Source organism: Pollachius pollachius, assembly GCF_949987615.1.
Source record: "Pollachius pollachius genome assembly, chromosome: 1".
Lineage (NCBI taxonomy): Eukaryota > Metazoa > Chordata > Actinopteri > Gadiformes > Gadidae > Pollachius > Pollachius pollachius.
In genome coordinates, this window is record NC_136934.1 from 44,939,856 (window position 1) to 44,967,455 (window position 27,600).

The 27,600-nt window shown below is 46.6% G+C and overlaps 2 protein-coding genes across 2 annotated transcripts in view; one reads left to right on the top strand and one right to left on the bottom strand.

Annotated features, from left to right (window-relative positions):
- Positions 1–9,749, top strand: part of sntb1 (syntrophin, basic 1) — a 29,187-nt gene extending 19,438 nt beyond the window's left edge. Inside the window, exons 6-8 of the mRNA XM_079747848.1 lie at positions 714–913; positions 6,106–6,311; positions 7,774–9,749. Coding sequence (XP_079603974.1) covers positions 714–913; positions 6,106–6,311; positions 7,774–7,866 — 499 coding nt within the window. The 3' untranslated portion in view covers positions 7,867–9,749. The remainder of the gene's footprint in view (positions 1–713; positions 914–6,105; positions 6,312–7,773) is intronic.
- Positions 9,750–14,771: 5,022 nt separating this feature from the next.
- mtbp (MDM2 binding protein) overlaps positions 14,772–27,600 on the bottom strand; it is a 28,735-nt gene continuing 15,906 nt past the window's right edge. Inside the window, exons 11-23 of the mRNA XM_079735923.1 lie at positions 27,011–27,128; positions 26,717–26,896; positions 26,209–26,310; positions 23,517–23,663; positions 23,071–23,164; positions 22,716–22,880; positions 21,524–21,619; positions 19,742–20,023; positions 19,305–19,471; positions 17,709–17,821; positions 16,612–16,725; positions 15,654–15,719; positions 14,772–15,545 (exon numbers count right to left, since the gene is read on the bottom strand). Of these exons, the coding sequence (XP_079592049.1) occupies positions 15,492–15,545; positions 15,654–15,719; positions 16,612–16,725; positions 17,709–17,821; positions 19,305–19,471; positions 19,742–20,023; positions 21,524–21,619; positions 22,716–22,880; positions 23,071–23,164; positions 23,517–23,663; positions 26,209–26,310; positions 26,717–26,896; positions 27,011–27,128 (1,698 nt within the window). The 3' untranslated portion in view covers positions 14,772–15,491. The remainder of the gene's footprint in view (positions 15,546–15,653; positions 15,720–16,611; positions 16,726–17,708; positions 17,822–19,304; positions 19,472–19,741; positions 20,024–21,523; positions 21,620–22,715; positions 22,881–23,070; positions 23,165–23,516; positions 23,664–26,208; positions 26,311–26,716; positions 26,897–27,010; positions 27,129–27,600) is intronic.

The following is a 27,600-nucleotide window of genomic DNA, read 5'->3' on the forward strand; positions in this document are numbered from 1 at the left end:
ACTCAGTCTTACGCGGTTAAAGAAAACTCCAGCCAATCAGATTAAAGAACTAAATGCCGCTCTTTCCAAGTCTAGTTGGAAGAAAAGCGATAGAATCTCCTCTGCCTTCAGGGTACAGCTCAGTTCATCTTTCAACATGGTTATTCGGTCGATTACAGATAATTGAGTTTCGATTGCCTCGTCGATTGCTACACTTTTGTCGGACACTGCCATTGTTTTTGAAATGCAGCAGACTGTGGCTCTGTGCACCCTTAGCCTAAGCTTCCCCCACACTCATTGCTCGATCCACATTACCCGCTTGGAAAGTTGAGTTGGCGAGGACAGATCCTACTGGCCAGGTGGTGTTCATCGAGAAACTTCAATGTGAGAAATCTGATCTTTAGCGGGAAATGGAAACATGAACCGGCGAGGTCAGACCGCTCTCGCGTGTCTAAGAGTCCCCCCTTCAATAAAGCTTCACCATCTCCTCCAGCTCCGTCCTGCTCCAGGCTCTCCCACACCAATGTGCATGTGTGCCCCGGTGGCTCAGCGGGTAGAGCGCGCACCATTAAAGGCTCAGTCCTTACCTCAGTTCGTAAAAGCGACCCGGGTTTGATTCCTGACCGCGGTCCTTTGCTCCTATACCTTCCTGTCTATCTTACTCTGCACTAAAAAGGATTAAACCTTCAAAGATAATTCTTTAGAAGTGTGACGTGTGCGTTTGTGTGTGACAGACTGGTCCACTCCGGTCCCGACCGGGGGGGGTCGCCCCATCGCGGCACAGAGCTGTCCTTCGCCACCCGGACGGGCACGCGGCTGGGTATCGAGGCCCACCTGTTCCGGGCCGAGACCACCCAGGACCTGTCGGTGTGGACCAGGCACATCATCACCGGCTGCCACGCCTCGGCCGAGATGATCCGGGAAGTCAGCACCAGTGAGTGGTCCAGCAGCTGGGGGTCCGACCGTGTACACTGTAAACTCTGTTCTTGAACCGCACAGGTGTAAAGAACGGGGACACAGCCGCGCAGGAGTAGAAGAAGACCTTTTGGGTCTTAAGGGAATATCGGTGGACATTTCTGTGTTGTATTGGGGGGAATACTGTTAAATGCAATGATTTCTGGCTTAAACCTCTTCTCCAGATTGGTCGTTTCCTATTGGATGCCCACCCTAGCCCAAGCGAGGATGACGTGGGTTTTAAACAACGTTTGACCACGCCCCCTCGCACTTGCTCCTATGGAAGCCATTGTGTCTGTTCTTTTTAAAAAATGCTCAAACTGTCACCACTTCTTGAATCGATTTTGTTTATTATTTGTAGGCAGAAGCGCTGCTCTAATGGGGGTTTACGTACCCTTAGAGAATGGACAATCATCTTTAGATTGAAGACACTTTAAAATTGCAAGGCAATATGCACACGATACACTACACTTAAGTGCTCTCTTTTGCAACTGCAAAAAAAACAAGCATTTCTGAGCCATATGGACAATGTGGACAAAACATCAGTTATTTACAGAAGGGATTTGGGGATATCCTTCTATGTGTACGAGTGTCTTACGTCTGCTTGTGTGCTGCAGTGGAAACTGGCAGTCCTGGTATCTTTGACAATATCTTCAGTCTCTTTTTCTTTCTCGGTATGTGATTCTCTCTCTCGCTATGTCTCTCTCTCTATGTGTGTGTGTGTGTGTGTGTGTGTCTCTCTGTCTGTTTCTCTCTCTCTCACACCCTCTCTCTCTCTCTTGCACCATGTCTCTCTCTCACCATGTCTCTCTCTCTCTCTCTCTTGCAGCATGTCTCTCTCTCACCATGTCTCTCTCTCTCGCACCATGTCTCTCTCTCGTTATGCGTCTTTTCTTCTTAGGACATTGTTGTTGTGGCAGCTCTATTGTCTCCCTACGGTCCCACATCTCTATCTATAATTACACCTTCTCGAGTCACCAAGTCCTGGCTATGCAAGAGTGCAGCAACAGGTGGACCTTCTCAATGTTTCAGGATGTGACACATAACAACAAAATGCTCTCCCCAAATTAAAAAACAAATAACAAAAGTGAGTCTGTTGTTGCAAACTGCTTGTTAATAGCTCTGGAAGCTTGCCCGCTTCTTTGCGACTAGCGTAGCGTAGCTCCTCTCTCGCGTCGCCAGAGCCGATTTTTAAAATGCACAGATTCAACAACAGATGCTTTAGAACAAACAATGTTTTGCCGCAAGTACGTGTACAGGTTAGGTCTGAGGGAGCGTGTTCTCACCGGCGCTCGGGAAGATTTAGTCCCGTAAACATTGAGCATGACGCTTATTGTGCGTAACGAACACAACGTGGTGGAGACGGATCGTGAAATAATCGTCATGTATCCTTAAATAACTTTTCTTCTCACCGGTCGTTATGGCAACCCCACTTTCCTCCTCTAACCTAAAGTTGTGTTGTGCTCTCGGGAGTCTCTTTGCAATCACACTTTGTTTTCCGATGTCTTTTAGCACAGCTTTTCCCAAACCCCCGCCCTTACCTTCACCACCTCCTCCCTAACCTCCACCAACATCACATCCTCACCTCCTCCACCACCACCTCCGTCACCTCCTCCACCACCACCACCCTCACCTCCTCCACCACCACCACCACCACCCTCACCTCCTCCACCACCACCACCTCCACCCTCACCTCCTCCACCACCACCACCACCACCTCCGTCACCTCCACCCTCACCTCCTCCACCACCACCACCACCACCACCCTCACCTCCTCCACCACCACCTCCACCCTCACCTCCACCACCACCACCTCCACCCTCACCTCCTCCACCACCACCACCACCCTCACCTCCTCCACCACCACCACCACCCTCACCTCCTCCACCACCACCACCACCACCCTCACCTCCTCCACCACCACCTCCACCCTCACCTCCTCCACCACCACCACCACCACCCTCACCTCCACCACCACCACCCTCACCTCCTCCTCCACCACCACCCTCACCTCCACCACCACCCTCACCTCCTCCACCACCACCACCCTCACCTCCTCCACCTCCACCCACACCTCCACCACCACCCCCACCACCCTCACCTCCACCACCACCACCCTCACCTCCTCCTCCACCACCACCCTCACCTCCACCACCACCCTCACCTCCTCCACCACCACCACCCTCACCTCCTCCTCCACCACCACCTCCTCCTCCACCACCACCACCCTCACCTCCTCCACCATCACCCCCACCACCCTCACCTCCTCCTCCACCACCACCACCCTCACCTCCTCCACCACCACCACCACCCTCACCTCCTCCACCACCACCACCACCACCACCACCACCACCTCCTCCTCCTCCACCACCACCACCCTCACCTCCTCCACCACCACCACCACCACGCTCACCTCCTCCACCACCACCACCCTCACCTCCTCCACCACCACCCTCACCTCCTCCACCACCACCACCCTCACCTCCTCCTCCACCACCACCCTCACCTCCTCCACCACCACCCTCACCTCCTCCACCAACTTCACCTCCTCCTCCTCCTCCACCCCCAACCTCACCTCCTCCTCCTCCTCCACCCCCAACCTCACCTCCTCAACCTCCAACTCCTCCACCTCCACCTCCTCCACCACCACCACCAGCACCACCACCAGTCCCGCCCCTGTCACCCCCGTTGTAACGATGCAAGGCCCTGCATGTGTGGAACTGTGTTGGTGTAGAGAGAAAGGCAAGGCGACTTTACTATACAGCTTAATTTCATACACGAGGCAGGCTCTGGTGGCTATGTGTGTTTGTGTGCAAGTCACACACAATGGATGTCAAACATCAATATAGATTGATAAAAAGATATTGGACATCCATTGGGTGTTTGGTGTGTATGATGCTACAGCCATCCCAGCGAAGGGCTAGGAGACGATCAGCTGTCTGCTCCCGTTCATCTGTATTGTATTGTTGAGCGGTGACATCAGCACAATGAGGAGGAGCTGGGAGGCTGAGAGGAGGAGCAGAGGACTGTTGTGTGAGGAGATCTGTTGTGTGAGGAGAACTGTTGTTCTCCTCACACAACGACCTGTCCAACCTGTCCAAAATACTAATTATCAACCCCTAATGAAGCCTAAAAACGTGGACTACAGGGATACAAAATAGGCCTTCTGACTTGAAGCATTGTTTTCATTATTATTTCGTTATCATCATGAAATTACGATATCATCTTATCTTGATAGCCAGTTTTATAGTATAAATTAATTAAGATGAGAAGGTATGGCAATATCAAATGATCAAATCTGAGGTTAGAAATTGAGAATAGGAAAACTAGCTTCAGTTTTAAATGTCCATATACTTCAGTGTAATGACCCTCAGTTAGGCTAGCCTGACATCGCCAGAAGAATTGCAAACTGCAATTAATCTGTAAACCGCTTTTCAATTTCCACAGAACATCACCAACAGGCAAAGACCAAAATGCCTTTGGACACAATCAGATAGGCCTACAGCCAATCATAGCAACAGTTAGACTGTTTAAGAATGGTTGTTTGAAATCATAACCACATCGTGATATTTAACGATCATTTTGTGGAATCACCACTAGTGATCCCGATGGTACATTTGTCCTTATTGCCAAGCACTAACGTGGTTGTCAAAGTGCGTCAGGACATTGTTCAAATGATGACGGCAAAGATGTTTTTGTGTCTCTTCCATCCATCTGCTGTTGTATATGAGGAACGCTGTGTTCTCTAAAGCCTAGAGCAGCGCTTGTTTGTTTAGATTCTCTCAAAGTTTAGAAAGGAGCACAATGTTGAACAAATACTCCAAGTTCCTCATTTACCTTGAGGAGCTGGAGACGAGTATCACTTGACCGGGGTAAACAATGTGCTTTCTCTAGTTGTGTACACACACACACACACACACACACACACACACACACACACACACACACACACACACACACACACACACACACACACACAAACAACAAAAATGAAGATATATCAGATAGGGGGGTAGAGAGTGAGAGAAGGCGTGTTCATGTTGTGGGAGAGTGATGGTGTGGTGATAACAGCTGGGCTGTGCACATGTTGATATATTCGGGAAACAATGCTGCAGAGTGAGAACGGGCACGAGGCCCCTACAGCAAAGAGAGAGCCGTTGGTTACACAGAGATTGCATCGGCCCGCATTCTGCAAGACCAAACAAGAACGCTGAGGTTACTGGAGGAGCGTGACAGAGACTGGCCGCCTCTATTATGAATGACGCCCAAAGCACACGGAGCATAAATCTCAGTGCATATTTCTAGTGCGAGCCGCAAAAAAGAATTGGAATCCTGTGGTTTTTAATGGTACAAACCACACAGAGCGCCAATGTGGCGTGGCTGTGCCATTTCACTCGCTTCATGAAGGACCCAAGTCTGTTTTTGCATTTCAAAAAATGCCTTAATATCCTTCTGTGTACCGACACGGCCGTGGGCTTTGGGCTTGATGTTGCAATCTTGAAGGGGTTGTGTGTGGGGGGGGGGTAGGATGGTAGCCTACCATACTACCCTACCCAGGCTTGCCTAGCATTGGTGGTCGCCTCCAGAGTTCAATCAATCAATTGAAACTTTATGGGGTCATTGTTTGGGTCAATCTAACCTTTTTTCCACGGTCATGTGTTCCACATGTGTTTGCTGTTTTCTGTTCAGTGTAAGAATGGAACTGTGTTAGTTAGGACGGAGAGGGGGTGGAAGTGTCCCAGTGTTCATTTCAATACAGCATAACGTAATGGGGGGAGATTGTATTTGCATCACCTGTCCCGAGTGTCTGTCAATGTTAAGTCTGGTCACATGGCAAAATCCAAATTGTGGTAATAGTCACACTATACCAACACGTTCCTTACAACGCTGAGGAAAAGAAATCCTTGAATCGAGACAAGCGAGAACAACCAAAAAACAGCCAACAAAAACCCACCAAAACTTGGGGGGATTTTGGGGCGTCCCGGTGGCTCCCCGGGTAGAGTGCGTTACCTAAAGGGCCCGGGTTCGATTCCTGCCCGTGCTCATTTGCTGCATGACCTCCCCTCTACCTCCCATACCTTCCTGTCTTTCTAACCCTATCATAAATCACAAAAGTGCACAAATAAATCTTTAAAAACATGGGGGGCGGGGCGTCTGTGGTGTGTCTTCCAGGCTGCCTGTACCAGGGCCAGGAGTGTCGCCTGGTGGTCCACTACGAGCAGGGCTTCTCCGTGCTGGCCGAGCCCCCCCCCGGGGGAGCGGGGGGGAAGGAGGGGCGGGCGGCGCTGCTGGCCTACGCCTTCGAGAAGCTCCGCATGTCGTCCGACGACGGGATCCGCATGCTGTGCCTGGACTTCGGAGGCAAGGAGGGGGAGATCGTGAGTGTCCGGTCTCCTCTGTAGTCGGTCCTGGGATTCAGTCAACACTCGCGCGATATATTCAAGACGGTTATTTGTGCGACCCATTTTTGCAACCGCTGGAAAAAATGGGTCATACAAATTAGTTTTAAATGTGTTGTGCCAGTGTATGGGGTGTTTGTTGGGGGATGCCACGTAAAGGCACCATGTATCGTGAACACAATATATTGAAGAATTCATTCGTTAACGTATTTTCCAGTGGTTGCAAAAAATTTGTTGTACAAATTTAAAATGTTTGACAATGCGGGAAAATAAGCCCCTTCAGGGCGAAGCAAGTCCTGTCGGGGCTTATTTTTCCGATAATGACCGGCGTTCTATACATAATCCCTAACATAAACGACATATTTGCATATCTCTCAGAGTGAGCTGTTACTTGATTTAATTGACGGAGTAAAATAAGTAAATAGAAAAAGTATCGGAAGCTATCAAGCTCCACCAATTTAGGATTATTCTTTTTTGAATCATTTTGGTCTGGCAAAGTTGACTGGGTTGGCAAACAACCGGCAACATTTGTTAGTTAATAGTTGTGATTCTGCATTGGCTAAATAGGAATGGAGAAGCCATAACCATGTCTGGAGACATAATTGTCGCTTTAACACCAGTATGATTATGCATGTCAGGTGTTTCATTACAGAAACAACACATTTAGTTTATTTGACAGGTTGATGAAGCCAAAGATTTGATCTGTTTTGGAAAGAAGGAGCATTTCGTTTTTCTCTTTTTTCGATTTTACAAGGGTTCCTCATACTACATTGATGAACGAGTTAGTGAGGAAATGTAAACCATCCTAGATTTTTTTGGATTACTTTACTATGAACCGTGTGTGTGTGAGTGTGCCCCCTCACATAGTCAAAACATCACAGATCTTCAATTGTTTTAAATTCAACAATTTTGTAATCTTAAAGGATTTAAATGGTTTAGAGACCACGGTTCTCTACGTGCCTGCTTAGAGGGAGAAACTCATTTCTCTTTGCATCACTATCTCACAGCTGTTTTCAATTTGCGATTTGAGGAGAGTGAAACAATCGCCTTTACGAACAACGCTTTGTTTGCACTCGTATAGCGTGTGTGGATGTGAAGTTAGATGAAGTTACAGCTATGACCTTGTGGTTGAAACTATCATCCATGCCTGGCAGGTGGAATTGCTGATGGTGCGAGTGGTTTTGTATGTACAGTGTTTGTGTGTTTGTTTGTTTTAATCTTTAATAGAACCTGGCCCTGACTCACTTGGCTAGTGACTTATTTGTTGGATTCTCTGTATCATTCTGTTCCTCTCTGTGTTCTGTGTGGGCGCCTTTGTGTTCAGGGACAGTACGCGCCGTTCTGTTCAAACAGTTTTTTGAAACATTTATCTCTCGGATGGGCCTCCTTGCATCCCTGACCTCCTTCTGCCCTCTCCCCTCCTCTCGCTTTGTGTTCCCAGCAACTGGACCTTCACTCGTGTCCCAAGCCCATCGTCTTCATCCTCCACTCCTTCCTCTCCGCCAAGATCAGCCGCCTAGGACTCGTGGCCTGACCGCACCCTTCTCCTCAGAGGCCGTGGTTCTATCATAAACAAAAAAAAAAACGAAAAGGAACCACAGAAGTGACTTATTGAGAACCTCTCTGGACCCGGGGAGGGAGGTTGTGTGAGGGAAGTCCACGTTATTATTTGGGTCTCTGACCCGTATGATGACGTTCTGTAAATCTCTGTCTTTCTGCTCTTCCCGATGCTGGGACCAATGTGTGGACGTGCACCTCTTTCCCTGCGGAGCTAAGAGGAAGAAAGCAGGAGGAGAACAGGAGCCTGTGGAAGTGAGGACGTGAGACACCACGGTCGCGTCTCTTTCAAAGGAGTGGAGCCGTGGAGACGTGACTGACTGACTGAGTTCACATCCATTGTGTTAAGGGTTCCACAATACAACTTGGACTTTAAGTGGTTTATTTTTATTTTTTTATTTAGAGAAACCGAATATGCATCTGTCTTTTTGCCGGGAGAAAGACTAGATTGTAAAAATTGACCGTGTACAGGATTTAATGTGAAGAGTTTGTTGAAATATTTTATTTTCCAAAAACTGCAAACATAAATTGAATAGCAATGGATGATGATGAATAATGATGCAGAGTTTCTCCTGAAATTTCAAGTAAAATAGGTATTATCATAAGCCAACATCTGGCATAAATGTTTTGGATTTGAGTTATTATCGCAGGGATGGTAATATGAGAAATTGTTTAGCAATTAACATTTTGTGACCTTACAAAATGTTAATGATAAACATTTCCTTCTTTCAGCTAAGCTCAAATTGCTTCAATAACCTCAACATGACATCTGATCAAATTAAATTGCTGCCAGGTTTTTTAGCACAGAGTGTATCTGACTTGTAGCACATAAGTGAAATATATTTTGAAGTCTTGGTTGATTTATCAGCAACCTTATTTAAATCATTCCTATTTTAGCCTATAGTTTTCTAAACATTCACCAATGAACCAATTGCAGAAAGTCCTGGATTATGCCTGGTATCGAGACTGCTCATTGATTAACCATGTATAATATTATTGATGAGAAGAAACCTTTACTATGCATGTGGCCTATAGTCATGGTCTGACTAGACATGAGGATAGGAGAATGTGGAAGTCATTTCCTAAAATGTTTCCGACTGTGTTTGACTTCTGTATAATGAGTAATTCTCAAGTACGATGCCGTTGTATTTCAAGTATCGTCCCCGATAAAATTCCAATCATAGCAACACTATCGGTGCGCAAAGGGGCAACGGTCAAACTAGTTTCTTGAAAATGTGTGACCAAATAGTGTTTTGTGTCCTCAAAATATCTTCTTGCCTGAACATTCCTTGTGCCTTCCAATGGCTGTCCAGAGAATATTTCTGATATTAATTTCCCACTGAAAATGTGATGTCACAAAGTTGTAGCAGGTTCACAGAGGTCAAAAGGGCGGTGTATGAGAGCACAGTTTCAAAGGCAAGAACACAAATGATTTATTGCTTATATTTTGTTAACTCACAACTTTACTTAATGCCAGACAGATGTATAACAAATAACATTTTACGTTGTCAAGTCACACCTGGCAGCGGGGAGGAATGGCACGGCTAAATGTCGAATCGTACCATTCATCACTGAGATCTGCTGAATAGCAGTGGCTGGCAAATATGAGTTTCAAAACGATATTGTTTCAATCGGATCATGGCGTGCTCTGGGACGCTCAGAGACGACGTCAGAGGTAATTGGATGTCGTTGGCAGCTGTTGTACCTTCATTAAGGATGTTGAAACCTAGCGTTTCATCCAAGGCTGTGCACATAAATCAAGTATTTAACAAATACCTGATTGTAAAAAGTTTGTCACTCATTGCAACCAAAAATAAAAAACCATGTGGTGGCTAATTGTTTGCCAGGTGGAAAAGAGTTGTTGATCTGTTGAAAATAATGTTTATTTGCCCTGAAAGACGATTTCTGAAGGTAATGCAATTATTTTACTTTTTGGGGGGATTATGCTGTAGGGAAAAAAATTGTGTGTGGGAGTGTGTATGTGCGTGTCTTGTAAATGTGTCTGTCTTGTGTGCGTGTGGGCGTTAGTTGAACACTTGATTAGATAGGGTGGGATAAGCCAACTCAGCAGACTGTGTCCCCGGTCGAAAGAGATGGAGGACGAATGAGTTTTAAGTAGACGATGACCAAAACAATCCACATTGTTACTCGATCACAATGAAACAAGGAGATGTCTTCATGGATCAAACCTGGCATTCACAGATACATGTCGAAGGGAAATGATCCCTCCCCCCCCCCCCCCCCCCCCCCACACACACACACACACACACAACTCAGTGGGGAGCTTGCGTAACACAGTTATTGTTTCTGGATGATTATGTGCTTTAATCATATCGTTGAGGGTGCAAAAAAAAGTGTTTACATACTCATTCAAATGTCTATCCCTCCGGCTCCATTCCATTCATTCCTCTTGATAACAATGGCTTCTGCTTGTGGGCGTAAACAATCACGCACACACACACACACACACACACTCACACACACACACACAGACAAACTCACAAGGCAAGTATAAGTGCACTACATGCAAGGCATTCCCTCAAACCGTCTTATCAAGATGTCGCATCAGCAGAAATGCAGATATAAATTAAAAGTAGCATTAATGTTGCAGTTTTGTGACACAGTAAGTACTGTGTAAAAAGCCCACATGTACGATGTGATATATATCTTTTTTTAAACCCTTTTCACACACACATAATAGGCTACCATTGACTTATTTGGCCTACATTGTGCTGAAAGGACAGCAAAACTACAAATTGCCTTTGTGATTAGATTGCACTCGTTTTTCATTGTCCTGCAATTGATTTCATTACCAAATTTTAAAACAAAATTTTCCCCCAGGGGACAGCTGACGTGCGAGAAGACCACCCGTTTGGAACACTGATGCTGGGTTGGCAGCGAAGAGCGTGTGCATTTAGTCCAAACTAATGAAAGAGAACATCGCTGTGCTACTGAGCCAGAGAGAAATCCACATCCTAACACACAAGAGATCAACTCTGAAGCCTCACTGATAACACACACACACACAGCCACACACACATCAGTGTTTTCTATTGAGACGGGGAGAATAGGACCGTAAGCTTCTCAATTGGTGCATTGGGTAACTGCCAAATTGGCAATTAGCATAATAGAGTAGTCCATGTGTGAGTGGTTGTGTGTGTCTGTGTGTGCGTTTGTGTGTGTGTGTGTGTGTGTGTATGAAGGGGGACACTTGAACAATACCCAGAGTTATGCTTGTATCTACTTCCCCTCAAAGGGTCTATGTTCGTGTGTGTGTGTGTGTGTGTGTGTGTGTGTGTGTGTGTGTGTGTGTGTGTGTGTGTGTGAATGAATGGCGTTTGTTTGTCCTCTGTCTCCTGCTGCATTCCTCCTCAGTGACAGGTCCTCACAAGTCCCTAACATGGCAGGAGAGGATGTGTGTGTGTGTGTGTGTGTGTGTGTGTGTGTGTGTGTGTGTTTACGTAAGGTTCAATCACTGTATGTCATACTGTTATCTCTATAGTCACTTTCATGTTCAGCCCCATGTTGTGTTTTGAAGATCCTGTTATTCCAAAGAGATGCAGGTTATTATTGTTGGGTCGTTTATTGTTTAGGTTTCTCCTCGTTTTACTACTGCCAAGCAAAGCATGCGGAACAGAGGACAGCCATCTTGCCATCGGGGAATCATTACTCGAAAGGTTTTCACAGGCTTACAGGCTTTGCCACCTTACCAAGTGCATCCCAAATATACAAAGAGGATGTGAACAATAGACACTGTCAAAAGCTGTAATGAATCTCGGATTGAAGATTTGAAAACTAATTAGGGTCTTTGTCAGTCAAATTATTATTACTATTTTTTTTTGCACACTTTCTGTATTGTTGTTTTCACCATATGTGCAATATGGTAAAAAAAAGAAGCTTTCAGAATGCGGTGCTCATTATAGATAGAAGTATAATTAAAATGATTGAAATGTATGTATGCATGCATGGAAAACTAAAAGGCCAAAGCATACATCATTCCCTAGGGTCCATGTTAATGCAGGTGATGTAGGCCTCCTAGTCAGCTGCCTTTACATCTCCACTCTCTTAACTGCGAGGTCCAGAGACTCAATACGTTAGAACCTTCTTGAAGGAGGCAATCCTAAAATTAGCTCGAAAGAAAGAAAGAAAAAACATGGGACGCCAAGAGAAAGATGTGCCTGCAGGCTAGAAGCACAATCACAGCCGTCTTAGGACCATCCATTCCGCTAAATCCTACACACTGCATCATTTGTTTGTTTTCACGCTGGGTGGGTTAAAAAGTAATTTTGAAAGACTGCTGAAAAGACACCAAGAAATATTTTGCTATATTCATGCCAAGCTGAAGGAGGTTTAAGCAAAGACCTTTCTATATTATATTATCTATTATTCTGCATAGCCGGCTCAGTTCATCTGCAGAGAACCCTAGGGACCAATGAATTATCAATTTACATTATTATTAATGATACACATTATTATAACACCCGACTCTCTATGCACATGCTCAGTAGCCCCTCAGCCAATGACTTGTCTTGAACCCGCGATCCTCCAAGTTGAAATCTTAGAATTCATCAGTATACCTCTATATAATAACAATAATGCAGCACCATAATAGACTCACTGGGTAACACCATGCAGCGAAATAAGATCAACTTAGGATAGAGAAGGGGCTGGTTTATCATGTTTGATTAGAGCCCCGAAGCAACAAAGTGCCTGTATATATGTGTGTTAGCATATGTGAGCTTTGCGTGTGTGTGTGATAACAGGGGGCCGGACAGAAATCAATAACAACTTGTAAAAAGAGAACGAGGAAAACATGGAAGAAGTAGACACGTGTGAAGACGTGTTTAAGTAGCCCAGCTGAGGTGCCCCTGTATGAGTTTACTCCACGTTGAGCCGTCTCTCTCTCTCGGCTAGTGAAACACAGCCACCGCGTGTCTTACAGCATCAGCATGGCTCCCCGCCGTCTCCCCAAAGCTCTCCCTGTCTCTAATGATCTCTCACTGGTCCCCTTCACTTCAATCTGCCGGCAATACGTAGCTCAGCATTTCAGAGGCACTCACTTATATATTCCCTTTTAAATCAGGGTTTAATGCAGCCTTCTTAATTTTTCATTGCCATCCTTTTGCAGTTGCAGCAGCAGTGGAGTCGGAGTGATTAGTGGCTATGGCATTAGCAGCATTGGAGCTACAGAAAAGTGAGAGGTTCAATGTTCATAAACCTATGAAGGATTTGTCGAATTGCGCTGTGTCAAAAGCAGAAAAAAAAAAGTATAATTCACTCATTTATTTACTATGTTTAGGATTAGTTTGTCTAGCAATAGGCCTATTTCAATGTTGAACATGATATGTATTATGCTACTTTTTTCCCTTTTCGCTTTAACTCTACGAAATCCCCATTATCAGGAGTTGCCTTTTCCGTGTGTTGAACCCCCAAACCAAACCTGAGGCCCTAGTAAAGCATCAAGGGCCAACATCAGAACATTGGTGTCATAAGGCTTTGGTCAGTAACACTGAATAAGGATTAACCCTTAATGAACATTAGTTAATGCAGTCATACGCATTAACTAACCGGTAATTAGCAGTGGACTGACGGCGTAGTAATCACTGACTAATATGTTCGTGTTACCTTACAGATGAATAAGAGACACACTATGTGTGTCATATTGTAAAATGTTAGCCTCTGGTCCTATGAGGCAGATTACAATTTTCCATGCTGTGGTTGTCAAGTGGCCACGGTCGACTCCCCACTCGGCAGTGAGATCCGACTCAGGGAGAGATTATCTTCTCCAGTTTCTAGTTTTTCAGCGGGAGACGCAGGTAAATCTTTTGTATTGTTTGTTGATTTCACGCTTGAGCTGACCCTCCGTGTCAGGTGTGTTGTATTCTCCACCAACATGGAATGAGAGGAGAGACGGAGAGCCAGGCCATCAGCATGCAGACACTGTGCTGCATATATATACAGAAGATTACACAACCTGTCTTTATGAGGACAAGGATTTATGTTACACACTCGACATGTGCACATGCACACACACCTCTCCTGCCGTGTTGGGGACTTTTGTGAGAGAGACACATACACACCTATCTCTGACTCTCACAATTTATGTTACACACACACGATTATACTTCATAACACGTTTATGATACTTATAGTCACACACACACCTCTGTGACTCCCACGATCTGAAAGCTTTCAAAGAGATGACAAGATGAGAAAGTATCGCTATTTCTCGTTCCTTCTCTTCATCACTCTAGCATAATCCATTGTCTGAGCAATTTTTTTAGCATGCCTGGTTTTACTGCCAGTCACCATCATCTGAAGGTGAGAATGAAAGATAAATCCCTATATGGGTCAAATGACCATGAATCCCATTAATTTTACAGCACAAGTCAAGCCTGGGATCATGGTGGGTTTAATCAGGGACTTTATATTATCTTTATGGTAAGACTTGTGAAAGGCTTCACAGTCGAACACAATCAGTGCTATGGTAATGCGGTTATGAACATAAATGTTAACAGATGGATTTAAAAGAGAGGATCCCAGTTTATCTTATAAAGTCTGTCAGAGGGGATGGAAAACGTCCATCTGAGGAACATTATCTGTTTCATACATGGAGGAACAGCTCTCCGCAATCAGTCCCATGCAGTACGAATGTATCGCTGAAGAGGGCTGAGGTAACCCGGTTCAAACAGCGTGGAGCCACACTGTGCATCAGGGTATAGAGAGATAGCGCGAACAGCGCAGATAAACCGATGACAGAAACGAAGAATGAACACAGAAAATGTTTTGCTGATGAAGATAACATTTATAAAATCATTTTATTGTCCCCTTGAGGAGGGATAAATATGACACATCTGTTAGGATATAACATTTAGAGCGGATAAAACCAGTGGAAATAACGTCACAAATAATTTAGAAAATAACTTTAAAAAGCGAAAATAAAAATGGGACATAAAAACAAAAAAAAACTAACAAAAATCCTGACGGCAAAACACAAAGGGAAACAAATAATGGACGTTGATAATAATGATATAATCTCCGGAGTAAAAACAATAGCACACGATTAAGGTTTGCATTGATTAAAACAGGCAAGACAAACACAAGACAACTTTAAAAGGAGAACTTAAGAAAATGAGGCAATTACTCCCAATGGCTCCCTGCTGGGCCATGAGTCTGTGCGGTGCGGTCGTGTCGGGTCCGACTGCGCTCCCCTTCAAAGTAACACGAAAACACTGCTGTGCGTAAGACCAGAAATTTAGTGGTAGGAAGTAGGTAGAAGAAGCCAGACCCTGGGCGGCTGACCACACTTAATGAAAGGGGAAAATCGGCCGTGGACGTTATCAAAGGGGTCTGGAGAATTACTCAACAGAAGTATTGTACGGGGAGAGGTCCTTGAACAAACGGCCTTGTTGTCGTCCTCCCTTACCGAGAACAAAAAACAGCAGGCGTCCTTAACGACACAAGTGGGCACGATGTCGACGCAATGCCTTATTTCCTCCGACGCGAAGCACTTGGAGGGGCGCTCGGAGCATCGCGTTGCCACGGTGACGGATGGAGCCCTGTCTTTAATGACCTCCGAAGACTAGTCGTATGTAATGTTCTCTATTTCCCCGCTTTCTGCTTCTTTGAGGATTCTTCCAGCTCCCAGTCGATAACCTACGGGGGGTTCAGACCAGAGGGTTCGCGGTTAGAGCGCTGCATAGGGTCAGTTCAGTGACAGAGCTTCCGTGACCAGGCCCAGGCCACCGAGGAGGGAAGGCCTACCTGTTTCGCGTTGCTCTTGGCCGCCTTCTTCATCTCGTCATGAAGACCCCGAGACGTCTTCAGATCCTTGGAGCAGAGAAGCACTTGGACTATTTTCTTACATTGTCATTTATTTCTTACTATTCTGGATGTGGTACCAGTTTACTTTGAACTATTCCGGATTGAACACCGGCAACCTTGTTGTTTCTAATGCACGTTTGAAGTGTAAACTTTAAGCTTGAAGGTTAGCTTGCGATAATGAATATGAAGCACAACCTATGGTGTTATTCAGAATACATCCCAACAGCCATGGACGGCCTTCTAGTTAAAGAGCAGCAAAGGTTGTACTGACATGCTGCTGCACAGCTTCCCCCTCAGGGATGGAGAAAGTATCCATCTAATCTCATATAACCACCTGTGTTTCACCTGAAGCTTTGCCTTTACTTTAACCCTTGTACTTCAAACTCTTTGTCTTTCTGAGCATCCATCCAACAGGCATTCAATTAACTAACTTTACTTAAAGGTTAGTTTACTCTATCATATTTGTGGATATACACCGACCTTCAGTTAATTGCCTAAGAAGCGATGATGGCTTTATTGCCCAACCTGAATATGTTGTATTCACCTTGGGCAATAAAGCCATCATCGCGTTCTGTCCATTTACCTGTCCACCACCGGCATAAACGGGCTCAGTTTAAAGGCTTGGTTATGGTTCCACATTGACGCAACGCAAGGGGGTTTATAGATCCATTATGTCCTCGCGGACAACTCCTTACGTCCACCGCAAGGGCCTGACGTGCACCTCCCAAAATGAGCAACCTTGGGTCGAGGCGACGCAGCAAAAAGGGCTGCGTTTGGTCCGCTCACTAAAACCGCCGTCTGGTCATTGCGTTGGGGTCGACCTGGAACCATAACTGAGCCTTAATACAGAGGGGAAGCGGAGTGAGAGAGAGCGCCGGCGGGAGGTGAGCGGGCAAACCTTGAGGTAGAACTTGGAGATCTCAAACAGTCTGTTGCTGCAGGCGCTGAAGCAGGGGTGCTGGGCGGTGACACCGTGGGCCTGGAGCGTCTTAGCCACGACCTCCTTCAGCATCTGGGACGCGCAGGCAACAACAAACACACACCACAACAAACAGGCCGTGACTCAGGTTTACACGTCGATGGGTTGACACAAGCCTTAGCGTGACCATCACTGCGAGCGGAGAGTCACGTGCAATTACTTGTATGTACTGCGGGGCCGACCGTTCACTGCTTGGTGTGAGCGCTAGACTCTACAACAGGGGTCGCTATTGAAAACATAAAAGGGATAGCGTCTTTAGAAAGAAAAATAACATTTCAATGCGTCACTGAAACCTACAGACTCAAAACACAAAGGGTCACAGATTCCTTTTTATCTACGTCCAAAATAATCTCACAGCGCCGCATATTTCGTTGTTTTTTTTTGCTCTTTTCTGAACTCATGTCTGGGTGATAAGTGTGTTTGCACAATAATCAGCAGAGCTCAAGGTCTTCCACGGATGCCTTCAGATTGTGGAACCGCATGAGGAGCTAGTGTGTGTGTGTGTATGTGTGTGTGTGTGTGTGTGTGTGTGTGTGTGTGTGTGTGTGTGTGTGTGTGTGTGTGTGTGTGTGTGTACTATCATTCACAAGTCACTGATGTGGGCCGGCCTTTTGTCTCACGCTCGCAAATCCTGCTCCGTTTAGCTTGAGGGGACGCAGTCCTGATGCAATTTATTCAGTCCGCAGAACATCGAATCCTATAAAAAATGTACTTCATTATGCCTCGGTGTGTCGGAGTGAGTGTTACAGTGCCACCAAGCATCAGTGTTTAATGTGTGTCTATTTGAAAAGGAGCAGGATCTGAAATGTGCTTTATATCCTGATCACCAGCTTGACAAGAGTGCAGATTTGGAAGGAGAATGAAAAGGCATCCCTATGCCAATGTAGGACTTGTGTGGAAAACTCAAGGGAACCATCAAACATTTCTTTAGAAGCAAATTAGAACACGGTTCTCCAGCATTAAAGCTCCATAAGACACCCACGTTGTTCATACAGATATCCTCCCCCCCCCCCTACCCTGTGATGCTTCTGGGAGCGAGACTCCTTGGCCTGCTGGTCCTGGCTGTGGACCTGGGGCGTCCCCTGGTGGTTGGGTCCGCTCATGTCAGCCGGCGCCGCGGCAGGCTGGCCTGGCAGGGAACGGAGACGCGGTGGGTGTGAGCGATGGGCAGCATGGTCAGTCTTGTCTTCCATAGATTCCATGTGGGTTATGTGGTTGTTTGGATGACACGGGTACTTTGGAAACGTGTTTGTGACCGCGGCAGTAGAGCACTAAACGACACATCGATATGATAATGCGAGTACAAGCCACAACTCAATTCGAATAGTGCATGGCAGCAAAATAATAATAATATGGTAATCATCATAAATATTGATGTGATATTTCTATTAGCGTCGTCTTCTGAGCTCTTTGGTGGGTGAAAATTACTTTCTTTGTGGCCCTTGAGGCAAGGTCTCAGCGAGGGGGATTTTGATCTAACAGAGACATCTTCTTAGGTTTAAATAAACCCCCAAAACTCTGTCGGCTTCTGATGTGCAAAGAAGGCCAGCTATAAACGGCCTTCCTCCCAAACACAGACACTCTATTCTACTCGAACTCCGTTGTACTACATTCGCTCGCGTTTCGCAGTATTCAAGCCAGCGTGCTTTGTTGGCTATTCTTCCCCACAATCCTTTGCTAAGCAGAAGATACGACACATCACCTGAGCCCGCGGCAACATGTGTGCTAATCATTGAAATCCCCTGTAGTGTGTCCCGATTGTATGCACACTTTGTGTTCAACAGTACGTACCTTGTACGGGTAGCTGCAATACATATAAAAAAAGTACAAAAAGAAAATGTCTGCGATTTGGAGGACAGCCCTAGTCTACTACCTGTGCCCTGGTAGGTCATGTAAAGAACCCCCCGTGATTACCTTAATGAGAGCCACCTTGTCCTACGATGACCTCTGTTAAGAGGGACTGTTAGCGCCGATAAGAGCCACATCTACAGTGCATTGCGGGTGTAAAGTCTGCCAGCTGTAGGCTGCCGCTTTTTCCCATTTACAATGAAAAGAAGGCTTGGTAATAATTTGTCAACACTGAGGTAAGCCAGCAAGGTCTTTTTCTGGAGCGTGGTTTGTTGAGGGGTCAAAGGTGGAACGCTTTGTCCACATCCCCTCGACCAGTAACAACCAAATGTATGAAATTCTATCGTACGCACTACATTCTGAACAAAAGCTTTGGATCTCCAGCATTCATATCTTATTTTCATGGTCAGAGGCCGTTTGAACATTTACTACCGATGCTCAATAAATGAGGGATCGAGAGGAGGGTGAGCATTCTTTGAGTGGAGGTTGGAATTCCTTTTTATGATTACTCTGCTGTGAAATATTTGAATGCAGAGGGATATCTTTCAGCATTTGAGCATTGAACTATAGTTACATCAAAAATGTATTCATTTGAATAAAGTCAAGTCACGCATAAAAATAAATGTTAAAATGAAATGGAATAACAAATATCAGCAAACAGGAGAGAAGTGGTAAACCTGTAGCATGTATGTACAACATACCGCCTCATTTTCATTAATACAATTTTGAAATAAAAAAAAGAAATCCCAGATTTTTCCCTCTACCTGATGATGGACGTCTGGGGGGAGGGCCCAGAGAGCTGGGTAGAGTGGAGGCAGAGGTCGACTGGGACTTGATTGGCTGCTGCCTCAGTGACCTCACCGAGGGGTGTGTCCCACTGCTGCCGCTGCTCTGGGAGCACAGAGAGTCACTGCTCTCTGACTTCACCAGCCTGGGGGGAGCGGAGACGATTAGCACCGCGATTAGCATCTGACACCAACACACACACACACACACAAAATGTATCGACGATTCACAAGACAGACACACACATACATCATAACAAGTTTATGATTCAAACATTCATAGAACCAACACACACACACACACGACGGACATAGACACACATACTTCAAAGCAAGTTTATGATACTAATATGTATGGAACACACACACACACACACACACACACACACACACACACACGACACACACACACCCACCTCTTGCGCGGCCCCCCCAGCGCGGTGTCACGGGACCGGCGCTTCAGCCGCGCCACGTCGGCGTTCTGCAGCTGCATCAGGGTCTCCCCGTCCGGCACGCTGCCCGGCTCAGAGGGCACGGCAGGGGAGGGGGCGGGGACGAGGGGGGCAGGGCTCAGGGCGAAGGGGAGGGGCTCCTTGGAGCAGGTGGTCTGCGTCTCGAAGCGGATGAGGCGCGACTGGAGACGCACCAGGCCCAGGTCGCGGTCCAGGGCGCTGAGCTGGTGCTGGTCCAGGCAGAACCTGACGGGATACAAGAGCGCCACTAAGGAACCGCGTGGGGGGGGCTGAACGGTTTGGGGAAATCATCTGTTCTCTTGATAATCTATCCTGTAATCTATTGGCGCTCATTTCGACCAATAGCGCGATTGCGATTTAGCATGCGATTTATCTTCTTAAAGTTCCTTTGCGATCCTTTGCGGTCGCGTGTTCAAGGCCCAACTTTAAAGAAGAATCGCATGCTAAACCGCAATCGCAATATTGGTCGAAATAATCGCAAATAGATTATTTCCCCAAGGCTTGAATAAAAACATCATTTATTTCATTCAAGCAATAAATCATTCTATAGTATGATCAGCACAACATTGGAAGCAGTCAACATATAAAACTGCTCTTTCCTTTAAGCCAGGCCTATGTGTTGAGATGAATTGATCTCTATTCAACTATTGAATTGGGAAAGGAAAAATAAAATCTTACTGATCTCCAGTCAGTAACAGTAACAAATCACCCCAAAAAAAATCGCAGCCTTCAATTACATTGCGATGTCGGTTTGAATTAGATTAATCGTTCAGCTCGAACAACCAACGACAACCACCGACACCCGACTACAGTCCTGGCCGACGGTGTCTGCTGCAGACCTGTCAAACTTCAAAATCCCCACAAGTCTCCAACCACCACCAATGGGTGAATCGCACTGGCCCACTTGCACAACGAATCCCTCTTTCATTTCCAGCAGTGGGTAAATGGTAGATTTATACATTTATGCAGCGCTTTTTTTGTAAGCAGTGGCCACCCAAAGCGCTTTACATTCATGCAAACATTTACACACCGACGGCAGCGTCAGCCATGCAAGGCGACAGCCGGGAGCAGTTAGGGTTAGGTGCCTTGCTCAGGGACACCATGACACCCAGCTAGGAGGAGGAGCCGGGGATCGAACTAGCAACCTTACGGTTACCAGCCAACCCCCTCTGCCTCCTGAGCTACTGTAGCCCTTGATGATGCAGAACCTACTTCTTCTTTGTTGCGTTTGTATATTGGGCCGAAGGAAAGCAACACTACTCTGGGGTCAGGGGGTAACCATGTGCTCTGTCTGGCCCAGAGCCCCGTCGCTGGGTCTGTGATGTGTTTATCCATCCCCCATTGAAACGCTATGCAGTGCCGACGGTAAGGAAAGGAACACGCCTGTGATTGGGTCGTGTGTTCAAGGCCCGATATTCAATCCGCCTCAAAGTGAATCAATGCTCTGTCCCCATGAGTTGGAGAAAGGAGGAAGAGATAGAGAGAGACAAGAGCCAGAGAGAGAGCGACGGTGAGAACCATCTCTCGCACGCTGATTGGGAAATTAGCATTCGGTATATGTTTCCCCATCAAAGACCCATAATTATTTTCTCTTGCAAATGTGTGCTTGTATAGGTTTACAGGCAGCGACAGGAAAGGACATCAATCATGTGGGGCACGCTGGCCAACTGTCGCAGGGCGGGACTGGGCGGGCGAGCGTCACTAGCGGACACGGAGGGAGCTTACTCTATCCCGTGGTAGTTGGAGGCCGATGCCTTGCTGAAGGGCAACTGGCTGACCCGCCCGGGAGACAGGTCCGGAGACATCTGGAACACGTTGCTCCTGCCAGGGGAAGAGCAGAGGAACGAGAGAGAGAGAGAGTTGAAAGAGGAATACACAGAGAGAGAGGGCGATCCACAAAATGGGGGAGACAGAAATAACCGTTGAGCAGATGGGTGTGGTCGGGGACGGAGGAAAGATGGAGACAATGGAGAGAGAGAAAAATACCTGTGTACATGCAGTAAGGAAAGATATATTTTAATAGTTTAAATATTGTTCAAAGGAAAACTGTGATTTTTTTTACCTGCATTCTATATTCAGCCCATGTTGGGTGTTAAGCGAAAGATAAATTACCACATTTAATTACTCTGTAGGAATCCTTTCCATGTTAGAATAGAATTGCCTGTCACTGGCAAACACAAACCCTTTTAGAGGACGTACACTGTCAGGACTATGGCTACTGCGTTCTGACTCAATACTGGACCCCTTCCAGAAGTTGCTGTCTGCATTAGTCCCTTACATCTGGGAAGAGTGTTTTCCTTTAAGGCAATCTTATCTCAAGCCTTTCCAGGAAAATCCCCCGTGCACAATCAACCTCTTTTAAGGCTCATCGCATTAAGGTTGCAGAACAACAGAAAACCCATTACAATGTGTCATCAGAACCGCCTCTAGCACCTGAACCGTGAGAGCTCAACTCACAGTCACCATTGTGTACGCACCCATCTATACATCCGATCCAACGGCTGAAGTTACGTTTATGAGGATAATTTATGAGTGAAAGTGGCGAGTCAATGCCGGCGTTTGCCATCGAGAAACTGAAGCTCTGCGATTAACTTAGTAGTAGTTGATGACTATGGAAGCGCATCTCCTCCAAATCGCACTCGATGCGACTAATGAGGTACGAGCTGCAGATATGGATTCGTTTTTTTTTTTGTTGTTGCATTTTTATGTTTTAATATAGACTGAGATAGGGAGGAAGGTACGGGAGATAGAGGGGGAGGACATGCAGTAAACGGCCAGGGGCATGATTCAAACCCGGGGGCCGCTGCGTTCAGGACTGAGCCTTTATGGGACGCGCTGTACCTGGTGAGCCACGGGGCACCCCAGATAGGGACGTTATAAACGGGAGGGAGACCTCCTTCTGTGCACATAGACCCACCCTCTGCAGACCACCAGGGGCTGAAGACCCCCAGCGGGCGTGCCGTCCGCGCTGAAGTGCCTCAGCAGCTCCTTGGCGTCCAGCAACGCCGCGGAGACGCGCTGGCTCGCGTCCTTCGGCCCCAGGAGACTGTCGCTGGAGCCCGGCGCCGACAACGGACCAAAGCTGAGGCGTGGGGAAGGCGAGGAAAAAAAGACACATCTTAACGGCCTGGTGGCTTCGACACGCCTTTCTGCGTCGTAACACACGCAGCACAGAAGTGGTTTCACGGCGGATTAACTTTGCGCGTCCCCCCCCGACTTGAAATCATCCATTAATCGAACGACTTCTACAGGATTGTTAGAGCGGCGCGTACCGGTTCTTCTGACGCCTTCTCCGGAGGTTCTCCACGTTGCGGAGCACGCTTCTCTCGGGCCACTCCGACGGCTGGCCGGCTCCTCGCCGGGTCTCTGCACAAGCGGAGTGAGAAGTGTTGGAACAGGAAGTCGTGAGGTGCCAATTTGATGTGTAACGGTAACTAGCCGCACAGCCACCCAACGACATGCCCGTGGACCCTCAGGTTAACATTTTGGTTAAAATCATCCACACCCCATTCGCCACATCATCAGAAGCTATGTTATGTTTGCAGCCATTCCCGGAGGTGGAGAAAACCCTGAGTGAGGGGAAAATCTGTACCTGTACTTTGGGTCTCTCCTAAACTCTCCCTACGTGTATACAGGCCGAGGCGGTTGTGAGGACATTGTGCCTTTTAGGTAAACTGATGTGTTTTTAATCTAGGATTAGGATTAGGGGACAGCCTACCTGGAGCCTTGGGGGTGCTGCCCTGGTGGTCCTCCGGGAGGCAGCGGGCAGTGGTTACTTTCAGGTACCGCTCTCTGGCCCGGTTCAGCAGGGTCTTTATGTGGCTGACCGGTATCGTGGCCGTCGAGTGGGCTTCCCCTCGCCTCTCTGAAAGGAATTATAAATAAAAGGTCATATCTAAACTTCACTAGAAGTCAAGCGTTTCGCTCGGCTTGCAAGAGCAAGGGTCTCCAAAACTGCTGGTTTGCAATAACAGGCTGTTGTTACGAGTTTGAAGAGTCTCCCACAGGATGAAAGATTCTAGATCCAATAAAATATAGGACTTTCTGCACAGTGTCGATATTATATTACATAGCCCATGGTACGGCAATCCATACATTTTTAATGAAAATAAATATTTCTTAAAAAAATAAATATATTAACTAGAGCTGTGCGTTAAACGCGTTATTAACGGCGTTAACTCAAACCAATATTAACGGCGTTAAATTTTTTAACGCACGATTAACGCAAAATATATATTTATATATTATTTTTTAGTCACGTTAGAAAAACTACACCATACCGGATCTAGCTACACCGGAAACAAAACATCAAGCACGCCGCACACAAACCGGTTGGGGCAAGCCACGGCCAAAAGCTAATGTAAAGTCAGACATGGACGCCAAAACGATTCTTAATGGAAAGTTTATATTTAAAAAGTTGCCAAATGGTTCCATTGACAAGAACAAAGTAATATGTGTGATTTGCCATTGTGAACTGAGCTATCATCGCAGCACGTCCAGTCTGAAATACCACTTAATGGCCAAGCACACGAAAGAAGCAGTAGCCTGACTGCAATGTTCAAGGCAGTATGTTTGTTTGATTGCACTATAGGCTGAGTCCTAGTTTACCTACATTTGCACAAGGCAAGCTGATGCACTTCTCCATGTTGATAAGAGCATTAAAATGAGAAAGAAATCAAGGGATATTTAGCATAGGAAAGAATTTGTGATTAATCGCGATTAATCAGAGTTAACTATGACATAAATGCGATTAATCATGATTAAATATTTTAATCGCTTGACAGCTCTAATATTAACTGTTCTAAACTAAACATAGCCATAAATAGGAGTACAAAGTTAAATGGTGTTCATTATTTTTTGATTGTATTTGGCTCCTTAAGATTAATTAATCCTAGTGTATAAAAAGGTAATGACATACGTTTTACCTTACGGGATAATTCCCTCCAAAAGCCCAGTGTTTGCGAATGTGTCGTGAAGTGTGGGCTGGCATTTAAACCACAATTAATATCGCTACACTGTTGGGACGTTCTCCAAGTAAAAAAACGCTGCCTCCAACCCCAGCGGTACAGGATCATCAATCCCCCTGGGAAGCCACCCGGCGCTTTGATGAGCCTCTGCATTTGTTTGGCTTGTCTGCACCTGACTCCCAGCCAGGGTCTTTTGAACACTTGGAGGACACAATGGGGGCCCGCTGAAATAATGATGTGCCCACAGGATGTTCCAGAGACGGTGTCGGGGAGAGACTGAGTGCCCCCTCTTTCCTCCCACCTCTTCCTCCTCCTCCTCTTCCTCCCTCCCCCTCCCTCTCTGGTTGGAGGAGCTGAGTGCCCCCTCCCTCCTCCCACCTCCTCCTCCTCCCTCCACCTCCTTCCCCCTCTCTGGTTGGAGGAGCTGAGTGCCTCACGTTGGGTCCCCTCTACCCGTCTTTCTCCTCAGGCGACGTCTTTAACAAGCGGCGCAGATCATCTGAATCCAATCTAAACAAGCCGCCGCCGCCATAAAGCAAACCTCCAATATGTCACAGGCATAGGTAGCGGTGTAGCTTGGGGGGGGGATGAAGATTGAGATATGTGCAGCTACAAATTGCAGCAGGGACCGGATTGAAAGCAAACATTTTTGTTGCCCATTTCGGAAAACACGCATTCGTCCAATCGTATTACTTTCTTCGGCGGCATTCTGGCTGTTAGGAACGATTGCGTTTCAAACAGGAAAAATAAAAACAAACAAACATGCGTTTATTGAAAACGTAATAAGCTGAACATTGAGGGCGATCCCTGAAGGAGAACGATAGGCTGAAGATCCAACAGATGACTCCTGATGATATTCTGTGCCATTCCCCCCACTGTAGGGCCAATGTTACTCCAACAGGGAGTAATATTTCATATCGGGTATGTGAAAGGAGGCTAGAGCCAACAGCTACAGCGTACAGAACAGGTGAGGGTAATGAGTGAGTCAGCTTTTTTAACATTCTGTGGAGGATTTCAAGGACTCTGCCGTCATACTCGCCATTGGCTTTTAACGGGCAGGAAGAAATAGAAACCTGCCAATCAGCCGGCTCCATGGGCGGGGCATCAGTGGACAATGTTGTGAAGTTGCGTCAGACAAATCCAGAAAAACATCAAACACCAACGCAACACAATACAATCCACCACATCTGGGCTTTAAAACGCTGTCTCCTTCTGTTCTATCTGTAGTGGAAATGCCCAAGGTCACTGGCTGTCTACAAATCAATAACGCAGCTATGGACTCCATGTGCCCCCTGCCAAACTTTAAGAAGAATTTATCCCTCCAAAATGGGGCGACCTAGGTTTCTCGCCTCACATCGACATGGGTTTAGCAACGCTCCCCACAGGTTCTGCCATTCAACATGTACAGAGTCTAATTGGGTGTCAGGAGGATAAAGGACTCACTCAGGCATTCCTTAAGAACCAGCGTCTGGGCCCGGCTCGCCCGCCACACGTCGTCTCCACGGAAGCAGGGCAGCGAGTCCAGGAGGCGTCCTTCTGTCTTTCCTGCTCGCGCCGGGGGAGGGAGAGGGGGAGGCAGAGGAGGGAGACGGGAAAGAGACAGGAAAGGTTAGAGTGAAAAATAGCCAGACACACACACACACACACACACACACACACACACACACACACACACACACACACACACACACACACACACACACACACACACACACACACACACACACACACACACACACACACACACTAGATTTGACCAGGATTTCAGGCCAATGCATTTCCATAACAGATTGCCATACACGAGTGCATTCCAGTGCTTTTTCACGAGATTAAAAATTTTCCTCTCTGGTTTGCAAAATGTCAACAACAGAAATGTCAAAGCTTTCATGTGGAACACCACGGGCAAGGAAGGAGTAAAGCCCACGTGCACAAGTACACACGCACTAAATACCTGATGAGAGCAGAGACTTTTCTCTCAAAAGCCCATTTACGGTCGCCACGGCAGCAGCTCCATTGATCTGATTGGCCGAGTGGAGCATCCGGGCTCTGCAGGTTCCGCCTCCACCTTCCTCCGAGCCCTGGACCAACAGGAAGTAGTGGGCGCCTTCGCCTTTGACCTCCACCTCAGGCACTACACCCCGGACAAAGCAGCACCACAGAGGTGAAGGAGTTAGTGTCCAGCCTGCCTGCCCTGAGAGTATCTTCAGTTCATTCTGCAGTGTGTTCATGGAAGAGATTGCGTTACCAGGCAGGGAGCTGGGCCTCTTGGCCAGGGTGTCCCTCCATCGCTGGGAGCTCAGCTGGCTGGCTACTGGCTGGGCAATGGGGGTGACCACACAGGACAGGCAAAACAATGCTCCTACCTGTTGGGGATTGGTTGTGTTTATATGTGTGCAAAATATATGTAACGTTTATTTTATTTAAAGGTGTAGGAGATTAAATGCAATGTCAAGGAGGCGCAAAATGTGCAATGAACAATCGGAAGTTAATGACTACAACAAAAAAAAACGAAACGGTGGATTTTATCCAACCGGTTGTGAGTGTGAGCCATTACAGGCCGTTTGAGTATATGCCTTTACTTGTGCTTTATTGACATCACAAGTCCACCTAAATGCATGCTGGATAGATCAGTCTGCCCAGCTGACTGTAGCAAATGTTGCTCATCTAGCCATCATACATCTAGGTGGACACGCCCACTTGTGATGTCACTGAAACACAGGAAAAGGCAGATTTTCAAACTACTTGTAATGGCTAAACACGCTCACACCTGGTGTCATGATATCACCCCTTTAAGCAAAGAAAGGCAAAGTACATCATGAGTCCCGTAGCAGCAGG